Raw genomic sequence first — 15,475 nt, forward strand, 5'->3', positions numbered from 1 at the left:
TCAGCACCTCCACGACACACGACACCCACGAACGATCAAACGCCGGCACGTTGGAACTTCACGGGCGTCTAGGCAACTCGTTGCCCTTTCACTTCTTTTCTTTCCAGGTTGATCCTCGGCCATCTTTGCGCGTGCTTGCACTGCCTTGCCATTAACCTTTTGAGATAACTTGCATCTCCGCCATTCATTACACATACAGCTCTTCAGCTACAGTCTCTCTCTACATCTCTATTTTATCGTCTTGATACCATTCCTTACATCATCTTCCAACGATTTCCAACTATTTCTCGGTTTCTTTTCCGCTATCCATATCAATTTTCTTGGATATCACTACTCAACTGTGTCTCTTGACTATACCCTGACGACCAACACTTTTCGAAGCCCAACAACTCGATCCAGTCGCGAACGAGTTACGAATTTCCCGTCTTTTTCTCTAGTTTCCTTGTACGACACTTTCTTCGAAAATGACTCGATCTCACTCACAGTGGAGCGCATGGAAGGTGGTTGCGACGGCCGCGGCTCTCGTCACTGGCGTTCTGGGTGACAATGTTCTCAAGACTTCTGGCTTCTCCGACTGCGGTACCGTTCCCGATATCAAGGTTGAGAGGCTGAACCTCAGCTACGACAACGACAAGCAGGAGGTTACTTTTGATGTGGCCGGCACTAGCAAGACGAGACGGAACGTGTCTGCTTATCTCGAAGTGACGGCATACGGCCGCCAAGTCTATCAGAACAGCTTCAACCCTTGCGAACAGGGTATCAAGCAGCTCTGCCCTGTACCCGCTGACCATTTCGCTGCCAAGGGCACTCAGAAAATCCCCGCTGAGTGGGCAAACAAGGTCCCTGCCATTGCTTTCCAGGTCCCCGATATTGCTGCTCAAGCGACTCTTAAGCTCCTGAGCCTCGACGACGACAAGGAGCAGGTTGCCTGTATTCAATCCCAAGTCCAAAACGGCAAGACTGCCTCAGTCAACGCCGTAACCTACCTGTCTGTCGGTGTCATTGGAGCCGCCCTCGTCGTCTCTGGTGCCACGGCCGCATCGTCTGCTCTTGGTGGTGCTAGCGCTGCCAGTGGTGGTATCCCCAGTCCCAGCTTCGCAGAGACTTTGGGATGGTTCCAGGGCATGGCCATGAACGGCATGCTGTCAGTCGACTACCCGCCTGTGTACCGCAGCTTCGCGAAGAACTTCGGTTTCTCGGCCGGTATCATCCCCTGGCAGCAGATCCAGATCTCCATCGACAACTTTCGCGGCATGACAGGAGGTGACCTCACCACGGACAGCGTCGAATTCCTCAAGAACGCTACGCTCGTCTTCCCCGACAACTCGACTAGCACTCCGGAGCAGCACTCTTTCAAGGTCAAGCGAGCTTTCGACACTTTTGAGTCGTTGGCCAGATTGGCCACCCGTGGTGAGCTGGAGACTTCAGTCGGCGGCTCAAGCGAATCTTCTGAATCTGGCGAGTCTGGTGCTACCAACGTCATCTCCGTTTCTGGAATTTCTGCCTTTGTCCAGCAGTACAGCGTCCCCAAGTCCAACACCTTCATGACTGTTCTGCTGGTGGTTGCCATCATCATTGCCGCCATCATTGTCGGTATTCTTCTGGTCAAGGTCATCCTCGAGATTTGGGCCCTGTTCGCCAGCTTCCCCAAGTCTCTGGCTGGTTTCCGTCAGCATTACTGGGGCTCCATCGCTCGAACCATCACTCACCTTATCCTGGTGCTCTACGGTATCTGGGTTCTGTACTGCGTGTTCCAATTCACCCAAGGTGACTCGTGGGCGGCAAAGACTCTGGCTGGTGTGACGCTGGCCATCTTCACCGCCATCCTTGCCTTCTTCACGTGGAAGATCTTCAGCACCGTCCGCAAGCTCAAGAGCTCCGAGGGTAGCCCCGACGGCCTATACCAGGACAAGGAGATCTGGATCAAGTACTCCCTCTTCTACGAGTCGTACAAGAAGGAGTACTGGTGGATCTTCATCCCCACCATCGTCTACCTCTTCGCCAAAGGCTGCACCCTTGCCGTTGGCGATGGAAACGGCCTGCCCCAGACGATTGCCCAGCTTGTCGTCGAGAGCATCATGCTCATTCTACTCGTCTGGGCTCGACCCTTTGAGCGCAAGTCTGGCAACGTCATCGGTATTGCCATCCAGACTGTGCGAGTCCTGTCGGTGGCTTGCATTCTCATCTTTGTCCACGAACTCAACATTCCTCAAGACAGCAAGACGGTTGCCGGCGTGGTCCTGATCGCCGTGCAGTCCGCCCTCACTGGTCTTTTGGTGATCCTCATTATCTGGAACGCCATCAACCTCCTGGTCAAGGAGAACCCCCACCGCAAGCGAAGAAAGGAGATGGGTAAGTTGACTCGACATGGCCTGATGGATGACGTTGATACTAACCAACAACCTACAGAGAAAGCTCAGCGTGACATGGACACGCTCACTCCTCTGGACGCCCGCAACTCGCTCCTCCTCGACCGCAAGGACAACAGCAACACTAGCATCAACATGTTCCCCGTCTCGGCCCCCATTCAAGAGAAGCAGCACCAACGGTCCATGTCCCGTGACAACTATGTTGCTGCTGAGGAAGGCCTGCGGGCAAACGATTACTCTTCGAGCCCTCCTTCGTACTACCGAGATCTGACCGCCATGGACCACAACGACTCGCAAAACGCCCACGGCGCTGCCCCTGTGGCCTGGGCCCATAGAGCGCCAAGTCCGCCAGGCATGGGGCGCTATGACAACGAGTACGGTGGTTACAGCCCTCTCAACAGGCAATCATACGGGTACGGAAACGGGGGCGGCTACAGAGGCTTCTGAACGACAGTGACAGTTAAGCCTCACGATCCATGACTCTTGTATTTCTATTCCCGGGTCTGCTTGTACATACGACGCTCATGCCGAGCCTTTCTTGTCTGTTGAGAGAGAGTCAGGTCTTGGCTATATGTACAAAGACAATTTGGGTAGGGAGGGACCGAATTCACTTCGGAGGGGGGTATTGAAGCGAAAGACTTTGTTTTACCACGGAAGCGCATCACCATCTTTTTGTCCAATAGAACCTTTTAACTATGCAACACTGTCAATGGTATCCTTCGTAACTTGGTGCGAGCTATATAAAGCCTCACTGGCGTATCGTATCCGTCACTCCCCGTGCTTGATCAGGTACGAGTTCGATATGGCCTTGAAGCTGAACCCGCCATCCTCTCGCTTCAGCACGATGCCCTCCCTCTTCCTCCCGTTAACGCCCTTGCCCTCGGCCCGCTTGACGAGTTCAGCCACGCTCCCTCCAATCTCGCGCAACAGCCGATATCCATGCACAGGGACGTGCGGCACACCCAACCGTGGCGCCCAGTCATCATGTACCTCCCTTGGAGGCAGGTAGCGCTGGGTGTCAATATCCCACACAGAGAAGATGAAGAAGTTGTGCGTGTTCTTGGGGAAGCCCTCGTAGTTGGCCTGGATGCTAGACCCGCACAGCTCGCCCTGGATAGCTACGTTTCGACCCAGCGCCGAGAGAGTCGTGGGGAGGTTGAGCTTCCGTGCCGTGGACCAGAAGAGCGGCGGACTTCTTGGGTGGCCCTCGACGAGGGTCCGGTTCCGGGAGCACACGCCAAAGCAACCCGAGGGGTCGGTTACAATCTCCGGGGCCAGGAGCGGGTAATGGGGGCTGTCGGCGCGCACATAGAACACTGTCATGGACGAGCCGTCCATCTTTGTGGACTCCTGAAACACCTCGTCTGCATGGGAGTCAAACACCTCTGGCATGTTTTGCACACGCTCCTGGTCCGTCTTGAGGATAAAGTAGGGAAACTCTGGTAGAGCAGTGCCCCCGCCGGAGACAGGCAATAACGTCGAGGGATCCTCAAACTTGCGGACCTTGAGCATGTCCTCGAAGCTAGTCTCCTTCAGCTCCTCGGGAGAGAGTCCCTCAGAGGCGGCGACTACTTCTGGGAACTTGGACAGCGGCATGAGCAGGCCCTGCGAAACGACGCCCCGGACCCGGCGCGTCCTGATTCGGATATCCGGTGTGGGGCCGTTGTTATCGCCGTCCGGAGCGGGGTTTGCCAGAAATGCCCACCGGGGGTCCGACCCGGGCAGGAGGGAGTCGATCTCAAAGTACAGGCCGCGGTCGCCGGGCTTGAATTCTCCAATGGCGACGACGCATGTCCAGCCGTCAACCGAGGCGGCTACGGTGCGGTCGGCGCCGGGGATTGGTGTGAGGGCTGATACTTGCCGGACTGTGACGAGCTTTCGCGGCATGATGGGCAAAAGATGAGTTAAAATTGGTTTGATGGTAGGGTGCTGTCCGACTTGGTATCCATTTATATACTTGATAGAGGCAGGCTGGATTTATATAACGACTCCATCCTCTTTGTTAGGTCTGAGCTCAGCCGGCCAGATGAGTCAACCCAGCCCGTTGACAAGGATGTTTTGCTTTGGGTACATTCAAGACCAACACGACGATGCAGCTAGGCTGTGCTCTCTTACTAGAAATTTGTATCATCTCGTATTGAATGCAAATTACAGGCCTTTCTTATTCATCTTGGAAACACTCAACTCGAGACGCAGACACCCAGCTCAACACAGTTACAGGCACATGTGCTTGCTTTGGATATTGTGATATTTCTCTTGTAGCTTGCCATCTGCCCCAATGGCATATCCCAGATAGCCCTGTGATGCTTCGCAAATCGCCCAACAAAGTACAGCACCGGTAGAGCTAACAATAACTATCCTTGCAACATTGAACCCCGCTTATTCATCACACCCCAGCCTCATCACGTAGACAGTGCAAGGCATGCATCAACAGCTAGTCCAACCCTGGAAAGAGGTGTGTTAGCCTGAGCTGACCGAAAGACGATGGATCATGCATGTTACTCACCTTCCCTCCTTCTCGTATACCACATCACTAATCACCTCCTTGTCTAGATCTGGGAACATGCCTGCCAGCGTTTCGACGACATTTGCGTGCTCAGCCCGGGAGAGTCGTTGGGCTTCTGCTGCTTCGGCACTCGCTTGCCGTGCAGCAGCTTCTTCTGCCGAAAGCTCGTGCCTTGATGCTGGGTGTGGGGGTTCACGGGGCTCTTCACGACTCTGCCGAAGCTGCTCTGGCGGTGCTGGAGTGCGAGGTGCACTACTAGGACCTGGCTCGCTGGTGGCAACAGGTTCGTCGGAAAACATCCTTCCGATCGTGGACAGCGGTCTCTGGATTGTCTTGAGAAGGCCTGTAATGGCCGCCTTGTCGTCACCCGTGTAGCCATCGTTCGACGTTGAACGGCGGGGTGCGGGCGTGTTTTGCCCATCGAGAGATTGCCGGCTGGCCGGCTCACCAGGAGGTACCGACTTCTCGTTAAATACGGGCTGTTGGGTCGTTGGTGGCGATGCTGCATGCTTCTCGGCAATAGCTGAGACAGCTGCTTCTACGTGCCTTTCAAACTCATCATCCGTGATAGTTAGAGTCGTCCTATCCATGTTCTCGATGAACTGAATGGCACCCATCTGAGGCTCTGTTAGTATGTTAAACTCCTCGACCTAATGAATGTCTTACCAGGGAGGACAAGTAGTAGCCTGCTTCGCCTCCAAGCTTCTCCTGGTTTCTGAACCGAAGGATGTACTGCACATTAGACACCAAGTGGTCAGGGTTCGACTGCAAAACAACATAGATGAGCAGGGGCATGAAAGAGTCGGCCGATGAATCCGACTTGTTGTGTTTCAATAGACCTGCACCGTATTAGTGGACGCTTTCAGCCGAGGGAGGGTCTGGTCGTCATACCAAAGATCACCTTGCAACAGTTTAGGACGCAGATGATCTTGTCGCGCGGTGCTCTGTACGACTTGATTTTGAGTAGTTCTGCTCCAAGTTAGCGATAAACCACATATATTTTGAATGCGCTGACCTTGCTGAGCCAGCTTCAGGAAGCGGCGCCCACTCTCTCCAACAGGTGGAATATCCAGATGCTCCTCCTTGACCCAACCGTAAATGTTAATCTTTTGGGTAACGATATCATCCCGCTCGACATCTTCTTGATGCTGACCGCGTCGGCCAGGACCGAGGGGGATATCACCTCCCTTTCGCTTGGGCTTTGCCCCAGGAATGGGTTTGGGCGGCATGATGGCGGGAGAGAATGTTTGCGTGTACAGCCTATTCATGACCAACTTCTCCATTCCCTCACGAGCATTGTCAAACTCGGCATCCGAAACATCTCTCCAGACCTCGCAGAGTGCCATTTTGTTAGCGATGAAGGCTAAGAAATCCCCAATAATCTTGACCTGCTCATGGACCATCCATTGCCGCTTGGCGAATTCCGACAAGAAGGACTTGAGGTATCGCGCTACTGGGTCTGCCTTCTTATTCCGAAGCTGCTCTAGGAAACGGTGAAAGTCGAAGGGAAGAACTGGTTCTGGCTCTGGCTCGGGAGGTGGGGGTCGATGCGCTTGAGCCGGTGAGCTTGGAGTGGCCACGCTCGCAGTACGCTCTGGTTTGGGGCGTGGAGGCGTTCCATGGATTCCGTCCTTGGGGGGTACCGGTGGCCCATGATCATCGATGCCGGCATCGGCTGATCCTGCTGCGGGAGGTGAGCTGGTCGAGATGTGTAGGCCTTGAAGCTGTCCAGATATCGACGGTGCAAGAGGTTCGAGGCTCGACTTTCGGGGAGGATGCTGGACAGGGTGTCCCAGCATGGGCGACGCAATCTCTAGCCTGGGGCTCATGACTTCTTCCTCGCCGGGTCCGCCGCCTATCTCACTGAACTGCTCCATGATGCTCTGAATCTCGGACCGTGATCTGCCTTCCTGCTCATCCTCGCTCAGGTACCGCCTCTCGTCGTATTCGGCATCTGACTTGGAAGGAGAAATCTCTCCGGGGTGAAGCGAGCGGGTGGCATTTGAAGGAGTTCTTGAAGGTGGCTGAGAAGTTGTTGGGGTTGCAGGCGTGGGGTCGACGTAAGTGGAGGGTTCGGCGGTGAGGTACTGCGTAGCGGTGTCGTTCGACGAGGGAAGTATCATGGGCTTAACGGTCGCCAGGGATGAGGACTGTGCGTTTAATGCATCGCTCCCGGTTCGCTGGTGGCCAGCGACCTGTTTTCCTCTGGCCACTTCCGACTGAGGCTCCCCAGCGGCTGCATTCTCGCCTTGCAGTGGTACGCTCGAGGGCTGGTCCTGGAAGTCGATCAAGTCCTCCTCGGGGCCGCTGTTTGACTTTGGAGCATGCTCAAGGCTTGCATCTCGGTCACGTTCCCTTGTATGCGTCTCCCCCGCGGCGGGGTGTTTGGCAGACGTCACCTCGACATCGGGTTTGCTAGGCAGCGTCTCGTCGGGGACAAGCTGGCTGGAAGAGGTTTCGGACTGCTCCGGGGGAGACATGCAAGAATTCGGGCGGTTGGCGGTGGAAGAGGAGTCGGGACGTCAAGGCGAGGGGTAGGATTGTATGAGATGAGGGGGAGAGCCCATCCGCAGTCCTACAAGGCTGAAGCCCAAGGTTGTATTATCTCGAGAGCGGGGAGCTTGTCGCAGCTCAGGGAAAGTCGGATCGAGAAGCTGGCGGTAGGACCAAGTTGGAGGGCGTCAGAAGGTTCCGACGTGATGTTGGGGGAGAGTCTAGGCAGTAAATGGCCAAGAGAGTTTGTTGGTTGCCGCTGGTAGTGATGTTGCTGTGTCAGCGTCAAGTTCGAGACAACCAAGACATGGATGACTACCTAAACTTGAAGCTGGCGCGCGTACCTTCATGGATTCACCCATGGCAGGACCCCTCCTCCCTCCTTCTCCATCTCCAGCGGCTAGCTCCGCTAATAAGCACTTGGAACCTCCCTCATGCGTGTTACACCTCGGGCGTGCAAATTGGAGTGGGTCATAGTAGAAAATCCATTCTGGCACAGGGGTCAAGAGCTGTATTTCACGTGACCGAGTTCATCCGGTGTTTAAATGTTTTTTTATTGTATAAAGTTAATGGATTTTTCTAAAGAGTAAATTCTGATAAGATATATGAAAAGAAATATCAAGTCCATTGTCAGGCCATAGCAGCATTATGCTGCAATATACTGCTTAAGTAGGGCTTGTAGGTGTGCCACACAATTGCACCTCGAAGCCCAATGTGAAGCTATCATAACCTCCCCCTCCCTCCTTGGTTTGATAGCCTACACGTCTCCAATATGCCAATAAGAATAATAAGGCTGCCTATACACTGTAGCTGTATCCCTGTGTTTACATGACCTTGTAATCTCTTGTTCTTACCTTCTTATCATACCATTTTTCTCAGGTCTCTGCCCTTCGTCATGGTGGTGCGATTAGTATTTCATCTGGTGCGGGAAGACTTATCATAAGGCTGAAATCAATTTACTAGCTCCATAGATGACGAATTTCCCTCACTAACACGCCGGGCACCAAAAACTGCAGCACTTCTTGTGCTCATTTTTTTCTCTCTCGCTCCTGCCCCGCCCCCTCCCTCGAATCCTCGTTCCGCAATCGCCTCTTACCCCGCCAAACTTTTTTTCCCCTTCTCGCCGGGCGCGAACGAGAACCACTCCCACTCGTTGTACAGCCTTGCTTTTCCTTTTTCTTCCTCTTTTTCTTTTTTAAATCTTCTTCTCCTCCCCTCCCTTTCTCTCCATCATCAATCCCTTCTCTTCTCTCCATCACAATGTCCTCTCAGAAGATCGCCATCGTCTCGGTCTATGACAAGACCGGCCTGCTGGACCTGGCCAAGGGTCTCGTCCAGCAGAATGTTCGCATCCTTGCCTCGGGTGGCACTTCCAAGATGATCCGGGAGTCAGGCTTCCCTGTCGAGTATGTACACAATAACAAATACGAGCCTACCTGATCATTGGTGGCTAATTGGATCTCTACAGGGACGTCTCTGCCATCACCAAGGCCCCCGAGATGCTGGCTGGCCGTGTCAAGACCCTCCACCCCGCCGTCCATGCCGGCATCTTGGCCCGAGACCTTGCCTCCGATGAGAAGGACCTCGCCGAGCAGAACATCAACAAGGTTGACTATGTCATCTGCAACCTCTACCCCTTCAAGGACACCGTCGCCAAGGTCAATGTCAGCATCCCCGAGGCCGTTGAGGAGATTGACATTGGTGGTGTCACCCTCATTCGTGCTGCCGCCAAGAACCACAAGCGTGTCACCATCCTCAGCGACCCCCAGGACTACGCCGGTTTCCTCAAGGAGCTCGAGAAGGGCGAGATTACTGAGGCCAGCCGAAACAAGTACGCCCTCAAGGCCTTCGAGCACACTGCCGACTACGATGCCGCCATCTCCCAGTTCTTCCGCAAGGAGTACGCCGGCAACGGCCAGCAGCACCTGGCTCTCCGATACGGTGCCAACCCCCACCAGAAGCCCGCCGCCGCCTATGTCACCGAGGGTAACCTGCCCTTCAAGGTCCTCGGCGGTGCTCCCGGCTACATCAACCTCCTCGACGCCCTCAACGCCTGGCCTCTGGTTAAGGAGCTCAAGCAGGCCCTCGGCAAGCCCGCTGCCGCCAGCTTCAAGCACGTCTCTCCTGCTGGTGCCGCCATTGGCCTTCCCCTCACTGAGGATGAGAAGAAGGTCTACTTTGTCCACGACATTGAGGGCATTGACCAGTCTCCCCTCGCTCAGGCTTATGCTCGTGCCCGAGGCGCCGACCGTATGAGCAGCTTTGGTGACATGATTGCTCTCAGTGACGTTGTTGACGTCCCCACCGCCAAGATCATCTCCAAGGAGGTCTCTGACGGTGTCATTGCCCCCGGCTACGAGGCCGAGGCCCTTGAGATCCTCAAGAAGAAGAAGGGCGGCCGTTACTTGGTCCTCGAGATTGATGCCGACTACCACCCCGGTTCCATTGAGACCCGCAGCGTCTACGGCATCAACCTCCAGCAGGCCCGCAACGATGTCCAGATCTCTCCCAAGCACTTCAGCACCATCATCACCCCCAAGGACACCGGCTCCCTCCCCGCTGATGCTGCTCGCGACCTTACCATCGCCACCATCACCCTCAAGTACACCCAGAGCAACTCTGTCTGCTACGCCGTCAACGGCCAGGTCGTTGGTCTCGGTGCCGGCCAGCAGTCCCGTATCCACTGCACCCGTCTTGCCGGAGACAAGGCCGACAACTGGTGGATGCGCTTCCACTCCCGTGTCCTCGGCATCAAGTGGAAGAAGGGCACTAAGCGCCCTGACAAGAGCAACGCCATTGACCTGCTTGTCAGCGGCCAGCTCCCCAAGGACGGCCCTGAGCGCGAGGCCTTTGAGGCTGTCTTCGAGGAGGTTCCCGCCGCCTTCACTGCCGAGGAGCGTGAGGCTTGGATGAAGCAGCTCTCCAAGGTCTGCGTCTCTAGCGACGCTTTCGTAAGTACCATCTCGCACTATAGTTTCATTAGATTTGCTAACATGGATGGCAGTTCCCCTTCATCGACAACGTCTTCCGCGTTGCTCGCTCAGGCGTTAACTACATTGCCGCCCCTGGTGGCAGCCAGAACGACAGCGCCGTCTTCGAGACGGCCGAGAAGCTCGGCATCACCTTTGTGGAGCAGAACATCCGTCTCTTCCACCACTAAACGATACCCGATGCGGGACTTTTCTTTATGCTTCTGTTGTTTGGATTGGTAGGGAATGATGAAAAAGAAGGCCTTTGATGATCAGGCCGTCAGAGGAAGGGATGGCAAAAAAAATTGTAATCTACAAGGAAGGTTACGATGTTGTATATATGGCATGATATAGACTTAACGCTGCGCTGTGACGCTCACCTCAACGTGATGATGATTTAACCACTTGCATGTATGCGCCCCATCTTCTGTTGCAAGTATGTCATATGTGCGAGAGCCTCAGTTCTTATAAAGGGCGTATCAAGTTACACAAGTGAAGGGAGTAGCTACGGAGCACAAAAGGTATAAAAGAAGATGCTGGTACTTTGCAACAGGGAAGATGTCTCGGCGTGTGTTAAAATTGCAGTGCAAAAGTGGATAAGAAAGGCCGTACGGATACAGATCCCATGAACGTTCTGGACCATCCCATCACTGGAGCTCGGCGTGTGCTAAAATTGCAGCGCAGAGCAGCCCGGTTCTGGTCAAGCGGAGCTCGACGGTTTCGGCCTTTGACGTCGCCTCCAAGCACCATCCGTCGATACAGTCAAATGCACATAATTCTTGAGCCCAATATGGCTGTCCAGAATCTATGCTGCGTTCATTCCTCAATTCCCCTTCCCAGTGTCAAGAACTCACCAAGTCTACTTCATTCCACCTGAGTATTTTGGGGCAGCTGAAGCACCATCACAATGCCCCGCTGACATGTGGCGCCTCTAGTCTCCCATCACCGAAAGACTCATGCCGACAAGGCAGATAGGGCTGAATATGTTTGTATTCTCGAAATATGTGTATATTTAAAACGTCTTCTCCCTCAAGCTTACCCTGAATTAATATCGCCGTGCCTGAGTTCACAGTTCGCCAGCCCATAACTCAGCAATCTCATATTCCATATCAATCTAAACCATCATGGCTTCCACCTCATCAGACACATCTGTACCTTACCACCAAATACGCGCTCATTATGACGACAAAACCATAACGGTCTATCAAGCATACAAAGAATCCATCGCTAGAGATGCCGTCGCCGCTCAAAAACTCAACGCATCCCCCGACTTTAAGCCCGGCCGCATGACATGGGTCAAGCCTAGCTGGGCTTGGATGATGTACCGTGCCGGCTACTCATACAAAGATGCCCGCCAATCCCACATTCTTGCCATTCGCATGACACACGAGCATTTTGTCGGACTTCTTGAACGTGGCGTACTGTCAAAACATGCCAAGAAGGCTCCTGAGGACTCGGCCGTCAAGCGTGAGAAGACCAGTGACGTGAGGATTCAATGGGACCCTGAACGGACGCCGAAGCTTGGGGTGTTGCCATATCGGAGCATCCAGATCGGCATCCCTGGGGCGCTCAGTACACGATGGGCGGACGAGTGGATTGTCGAGATTGAGGATGTCACGGAAAAGGCCCGTGAGCTGAAGAGGGTCATCGATGAGCGACCAGACATTACTGAGGAGGAGCTCTTGGAGTTGGGTCTCATCTTTGAGGAGAGGCCATTTGAGGTGCCAGAGTCTGTTCATGAGAGGCTAGAGATTACAACGCTCCTTGAATCATGAGCTCAATCATAGCATCACTCTTGTATTATCGATTTACAAGCAGCACAAATTCTACTATAGCAGATATCCAACAGCGGGGCTTTAAGACACCATACAGCTCCTCAGTGTTAATGATTGTATTAGGTGCTTTTTCTACCGGATCCTAAAGACAAAACACTACTTTTAACTTTCATAGGTAGTTAAAAGGGACATGTTTTTCATCAATACATTCAGCAACTACATTCTCAGCCGCCGACCACGCTTCCGCCGTTACAATGAATCGTCTGACCGCTCACACAGGAACTATCACTTGATGCCAAAAACACTACGCAGGTGGCGATCTCTGAAGGCTGAGCAGGCCGCCCCATTGGGCTTGTAAACTCCTTTTGGGCCTTTTCGTTCATCGTGGCCGGGATGAGAGGGGTCCAGACTACAGGTCATGTTAGCTGCCTATGCCAGTTCTGAAAGAGACGGCACACACCTGGCCCTGGGGCAATAGCGTTGACACGAATACCCCTACCAACGTACTGATTGCTCAGGCCTCGTGTGAATGAGATTATGGCGCCTTTCGTCGAGGTGTAGTCGAGCAGGTCAGGCCGGCCGATGTAGGCGTTGATGGATGCGTTGTTGATGATGGTTGCTCCCGCCTTCATGTGAGGCAAGGAATACTTGGAGATGTAGAAGAAGGAGTGGATGTTGATGTTGAAGGTGTGAATCCACTGGTCCTCGGAAAGATCCTTGATGTCCTCAACCATCATCTGGTCTGGTGCTCAAGTCAGAATCGTGACTGTTGTACTCCTCAGTTTCACTTACAGGCTGCATTGTTGAAAAGGATATCAATTCCCTTCATCTTCTCCACAGCAAAATCGACCAGCTTCTGGCAGTTCTCCCGCTTAGACAGGTCGAGGGAGATGAGATGGACTTTTGTGCCCTCCTTTTCCACCTGCTGCTTGGTGTCTTGCGCGTCCTTTTCTTCGTCGGGCAGATAAGCGATGACGATGTCAGAGGCTCCCTCCCGACCGAACAATACAGCCGAAGCAGCACCAATGCCACTGTCTCCTCCGGTGATTATGGCTCTCTTTCCTTGGAGCTTTCCAGAGCCTTTGTAGGTCCTCACATTACCGCCGGCTTCAGGTAGTGTGTCCTGGACAGGCTGAGGGTCAGGCATGTCATGATCCTTGCCTGGAAAGTCCTGGTGGGAGACAGGAATATCCTTCTCTAGCACGTAGTCAGTATGTATGCCAAGCTAGCTGAGAGACTATCATCGAGGGGAACGCGTACCGTTGTGAAAGTCCCGAGTCGTCATTTTGTACAGGTTTCTACCGCAGGCGTCAATCGACTACCGACTATGTTGTAAGAAAAGAAGGTATCCCTGAGAGGTTTTCTCTGGGGGTCTCATTCTCAGGTTTAATACCCGCTCACTATCTACGTTGCGGACCTTTCAATCCGGACTCATGATTGTGATCGATCGATGACGACATAAAGGGCAGGGCTTGAGAACTGTCGTCACCGAACGGGTCAGTTTCTCCAGCCGGGCAATCACTCTGAATTGTCTTGCTTTACTAAGGTGTGTAACTGTCAGGCTTTAAAGCGTCTAAAAACTCAAGGGCATGGTCAAGCTTGATCATTGCGGCGCTGTGGATTGTATTCACCGAGTATTTCCAGCATCTTGGCCTTCACTGCACGAGGATGACGGCGGTTTCCCGTTAAAGGAAGCCACCTCCACATGCAAACGACATCTTTCGATGGACTCCCTTATCGTCATGCACAAATACCGATCGGGTGTAAACACGCTCCGGTGACTCCCGTGCATCATGCCCGGAATCCGGAGCGGCCCCACAATGCCGGGCCGCAGCCTTGCTAGCCGTCATGCTCAGTCGGAGCCACGGATTTGGATGCAAGTCCGGCCGCGAGAACAATAGGCCCGATGCACAAGCGAACAGTGGCTCTTGGCCTTGGAACGCGTGCTGAGCATTAAATTAGCAAGCCCAGGCGCTGTCGCTCTGAAGTCGTCTTGGTTTCGTCTTTGGAACACATCACCCACGACCCGGTGTCCAAACAGCAAGTTTAAATCCTCGAAGGCAATGACAAGTCCATAGTTTAGTACAGTAAAATGCGCAATCCGTCTAAGCAATCGAATATTCCTTACATGGCGGACTCTTGACCAAGTCCACGCCCCTTGATTAACACCCCATGTGACGTGCCATCGGTCCCAAACACGCAGGGTTATGCTTCTCTTTCAAATACAATTGCCAGCCCAAAACTGAAATCGATCAAGTTCCCAGAACGCCAGGTTCCGCGTCGTGCTCTACTCGCTGGAAGTTGTGTTGTTGTTACAGAGCGATCGCGCCTCTTCGGCTTTCTCGGGCGTGCATGAGACCTTGGATGCCGCAGAAGATGAAGAATGCCTACATAGGTCAGTTTCTGGTTCCGTCTAAAGGTTGTGGGAGAGTCGGGGGCTCCTATGAGCCTCGAAGGATACCCGCGACAGGGGCACGTACAACGTATACGAGAACAGCTGTGAAGATGGTTCCCGAAACTGCCTTGCCATCATCGGGGTCTGACACGCCGCCAGTAAACTCCTCGTGGCCGGTTCGGTATAGGAGGGCGAGGACGCTGAGGATAACGATGGCAAAGACGGAGAGGACGGTGCTGTTGGAGCTCGATGTTAGCCGCGTCATGATGGGGGATGAAGCTAGGGATTGGCGAACCAAGACCAGGCGTTGAACGCGCTGACGACGGGCTTCATGATGGGCAAAGGTTGTGGAAGCTCGGAGATTGTTGAATGAACGGAATTGCGTTGCGAGCGACGGGATGCGGATTCGGTTGGCGGCGTCGATGCTGGAAGCTTGCTTGGAGCTGCCTGCTTGGTGTTGCGTCAAGGTGTCGCTGTTTGGCTCCTTGAATTCCTGCCTCAGTGGTAAGGCTGGAACATGCGCCACAGGAGGCGCCTAACATTGGCAACCGCCTGTGCCACACTGGCTCTGCGCCACATCACCACCATCTTGAATCTCCAGCTCACTAACAGCAAACGGTCAATCGATATCATCACCATACTCTGGCTCTTCGGATTAGATAAAACCGCTTGGCAACGACTTACCTAATCTCGTCGATCCCGACTTACACGAATAACCTCAATCGAGGATCTAGGGGATCTAGCGATGGCGCTTGGGAACGCCTCGCCTGGTTCAGGACGGAAGTTCGGCCTGCTGCATACGTAACAGGAAACGCAGATATCCTTTCAACGGCCCAAAGGCAATTGAGATGAGCAACTCGTATTCCCCGAAGCATCTTGAGGAGCCGCGACAACCAGGAAAGGCACCGTGGGTGATGGTTTGATGCCAGCTACTTTGGTCCTAGGAAGTGCCCCCAAGCCGTTCAGGC

General features: G+C 53.8%; 7 protein-coding genes across 7 annotated transcripts; 3 read left to right on the forward strand and 4 right to left on the reverse strand.

Moving 5' to 3' along the window:
- Positions 1–464: 464 nt before the first annotated feature.
- NCS57_00090900 (TRP-N domain-containing protein) lies at positions 465–2,816 on the forward strand (the record flags this gene model as incomplete). The annotated part of the gene is made up of 2 exons (XM_053050984.1): positions 465–2,352; positions 2,410–2,816. The coding sequence occupies 2 exons, from the start codon at positions 465–467 to the stop codon at positions 2,814–2,816; spliced, it is 2,295 nt and encodes a 764-aa protein (XP_052919499.1).
- Positions 2,817–3,137: 321 nt separating this feature from the next.
- On the reverse strand, positions 3,138–4,256 carry NCS57_00091000 (RNA-ligase domain-containing protein; the record flags this gene model as incomplete). Its single annotated transcript, XM_053050985.1, has 1 exon — positions 3,138–4,256. One exon carries the CDS (start codon positions 4,254–4,256, stop codon positions 3,138–3,140), a length of 1,119 nt encoding a protein of 372 aa, XP_052919500.1.
- Positions 4,257–4,771: 515 nt separating this feature from the next.
- Positions 4,772–7,355, reverse strand: NCS57_00091100 (uncharacterized protein; the record flags this gene model as incomplete). Its single annotated transcript, XM_053050986.1, has 5 exons — positions 4,772–4,814; positions 4,876–5,492; positions 5,542–5,714; positions 5,767–5,844; positions 5,891–7,355. 5 exons carry the CDS (start codon positions 7,353–7,355, stop codon positions 4,772–4,774), a joined length of 2,376 nt encoding a protein of 791 aa, XP_052919501.1.
- A 1,273-nt stretch (positions 7,356–8,628) lies between these two features.
- NCS57_00091200 (uncharacterized protein) lies at positions 8,629–10,528 on the forward strand (the record flags this gene model as incomplete). The annotated part of the gene is made up of 3 exons (XM_053050987.1): positions 8,629–8,774; positions 8,837–10,319; positions 10,373–10,528. 3 exons carry the CDS (start codon positions 8,629–8,631, stop codon positions 10,526–10,528), a joined length of 1,785 nt encoding a protein of 594 aa, XP_052919502.1.
- A 933-nt stretch (positions 10,529–11,461) lies between these two features.
- NCS57_00091300 (uncharacterized protein) lies at positions 11,462–12,112 on the forward strand (the record flags this gene model as incomplete). The annotated part of the gene is made up of 1 exon (XM_053050988.1): positions 11,462–12,112. One exon carries the CDS (start codon positions 11,462–11,464, stop codon positions 12,110–12,112), a length of 651 nt encoding a protein of 216 aa, XP_052919503.1.
- Positions 12,113–12,336: 224 nt separating this feature from the next.
- Positions 12,337–13,397, reverse strand: NCS57_00091400 (uncharacterized protein; the record flags this gene model as incomplete). The annotated part of the gene is made up of 4 exons (XM_053050989.1): positions 12,337–12,521; positions 12,573–12,854; positions 12,905–13,309; positions 13,373–13,397. The coding sequence occupies 4 exons, from the start codon at positions 13,395–13,397 to the stop codon at positions 12,337–12,339; spliced, it is 897 nt and encodes a 298-aa protein (XP_052919504.1).
- A 1,027-nt stretch (positions 13,398–14,424) lies between these two features.
- NCS57_00091500 (uncharacterized protein) lies at positions 14,425–14,969 on the reverse strand (the record flags this gene model as incomplete). The annotated part of the gene is made up of 3 exons (XM_053050990.1): positions 14,803–14,969; positions 14,593–14,743; positions 14,425–14,499 (listed from the first exon to the last, which is right to left on the reverse strand). Exons 1-3 carry the CDS (start codon positions 14,838–14,840, stop codon positions 14,425–14,427), a joined length of 264 nt encoding a protein of 87 aa, XP_052919505.1. The 5' UTR covers positions 14,841–14,969.
- Positions 14,970–15,475: the final 506 nt, after the last annotated feature.

This window comes from Fusarium keratoplasticum, chromosome 1, assembly GCF_025433545.1.
Source record: "Fusarium keratoplasticum isolate Fu6.1 chromosome 1, whole genome shotgun sequence".
Lineage (NCBI taxonomy): Eukaryota > Fungi > Ascomycota > Sordariomycetes > Hypocreales > Nectriaceae > Fusarium > Fusarium keratoplasticum.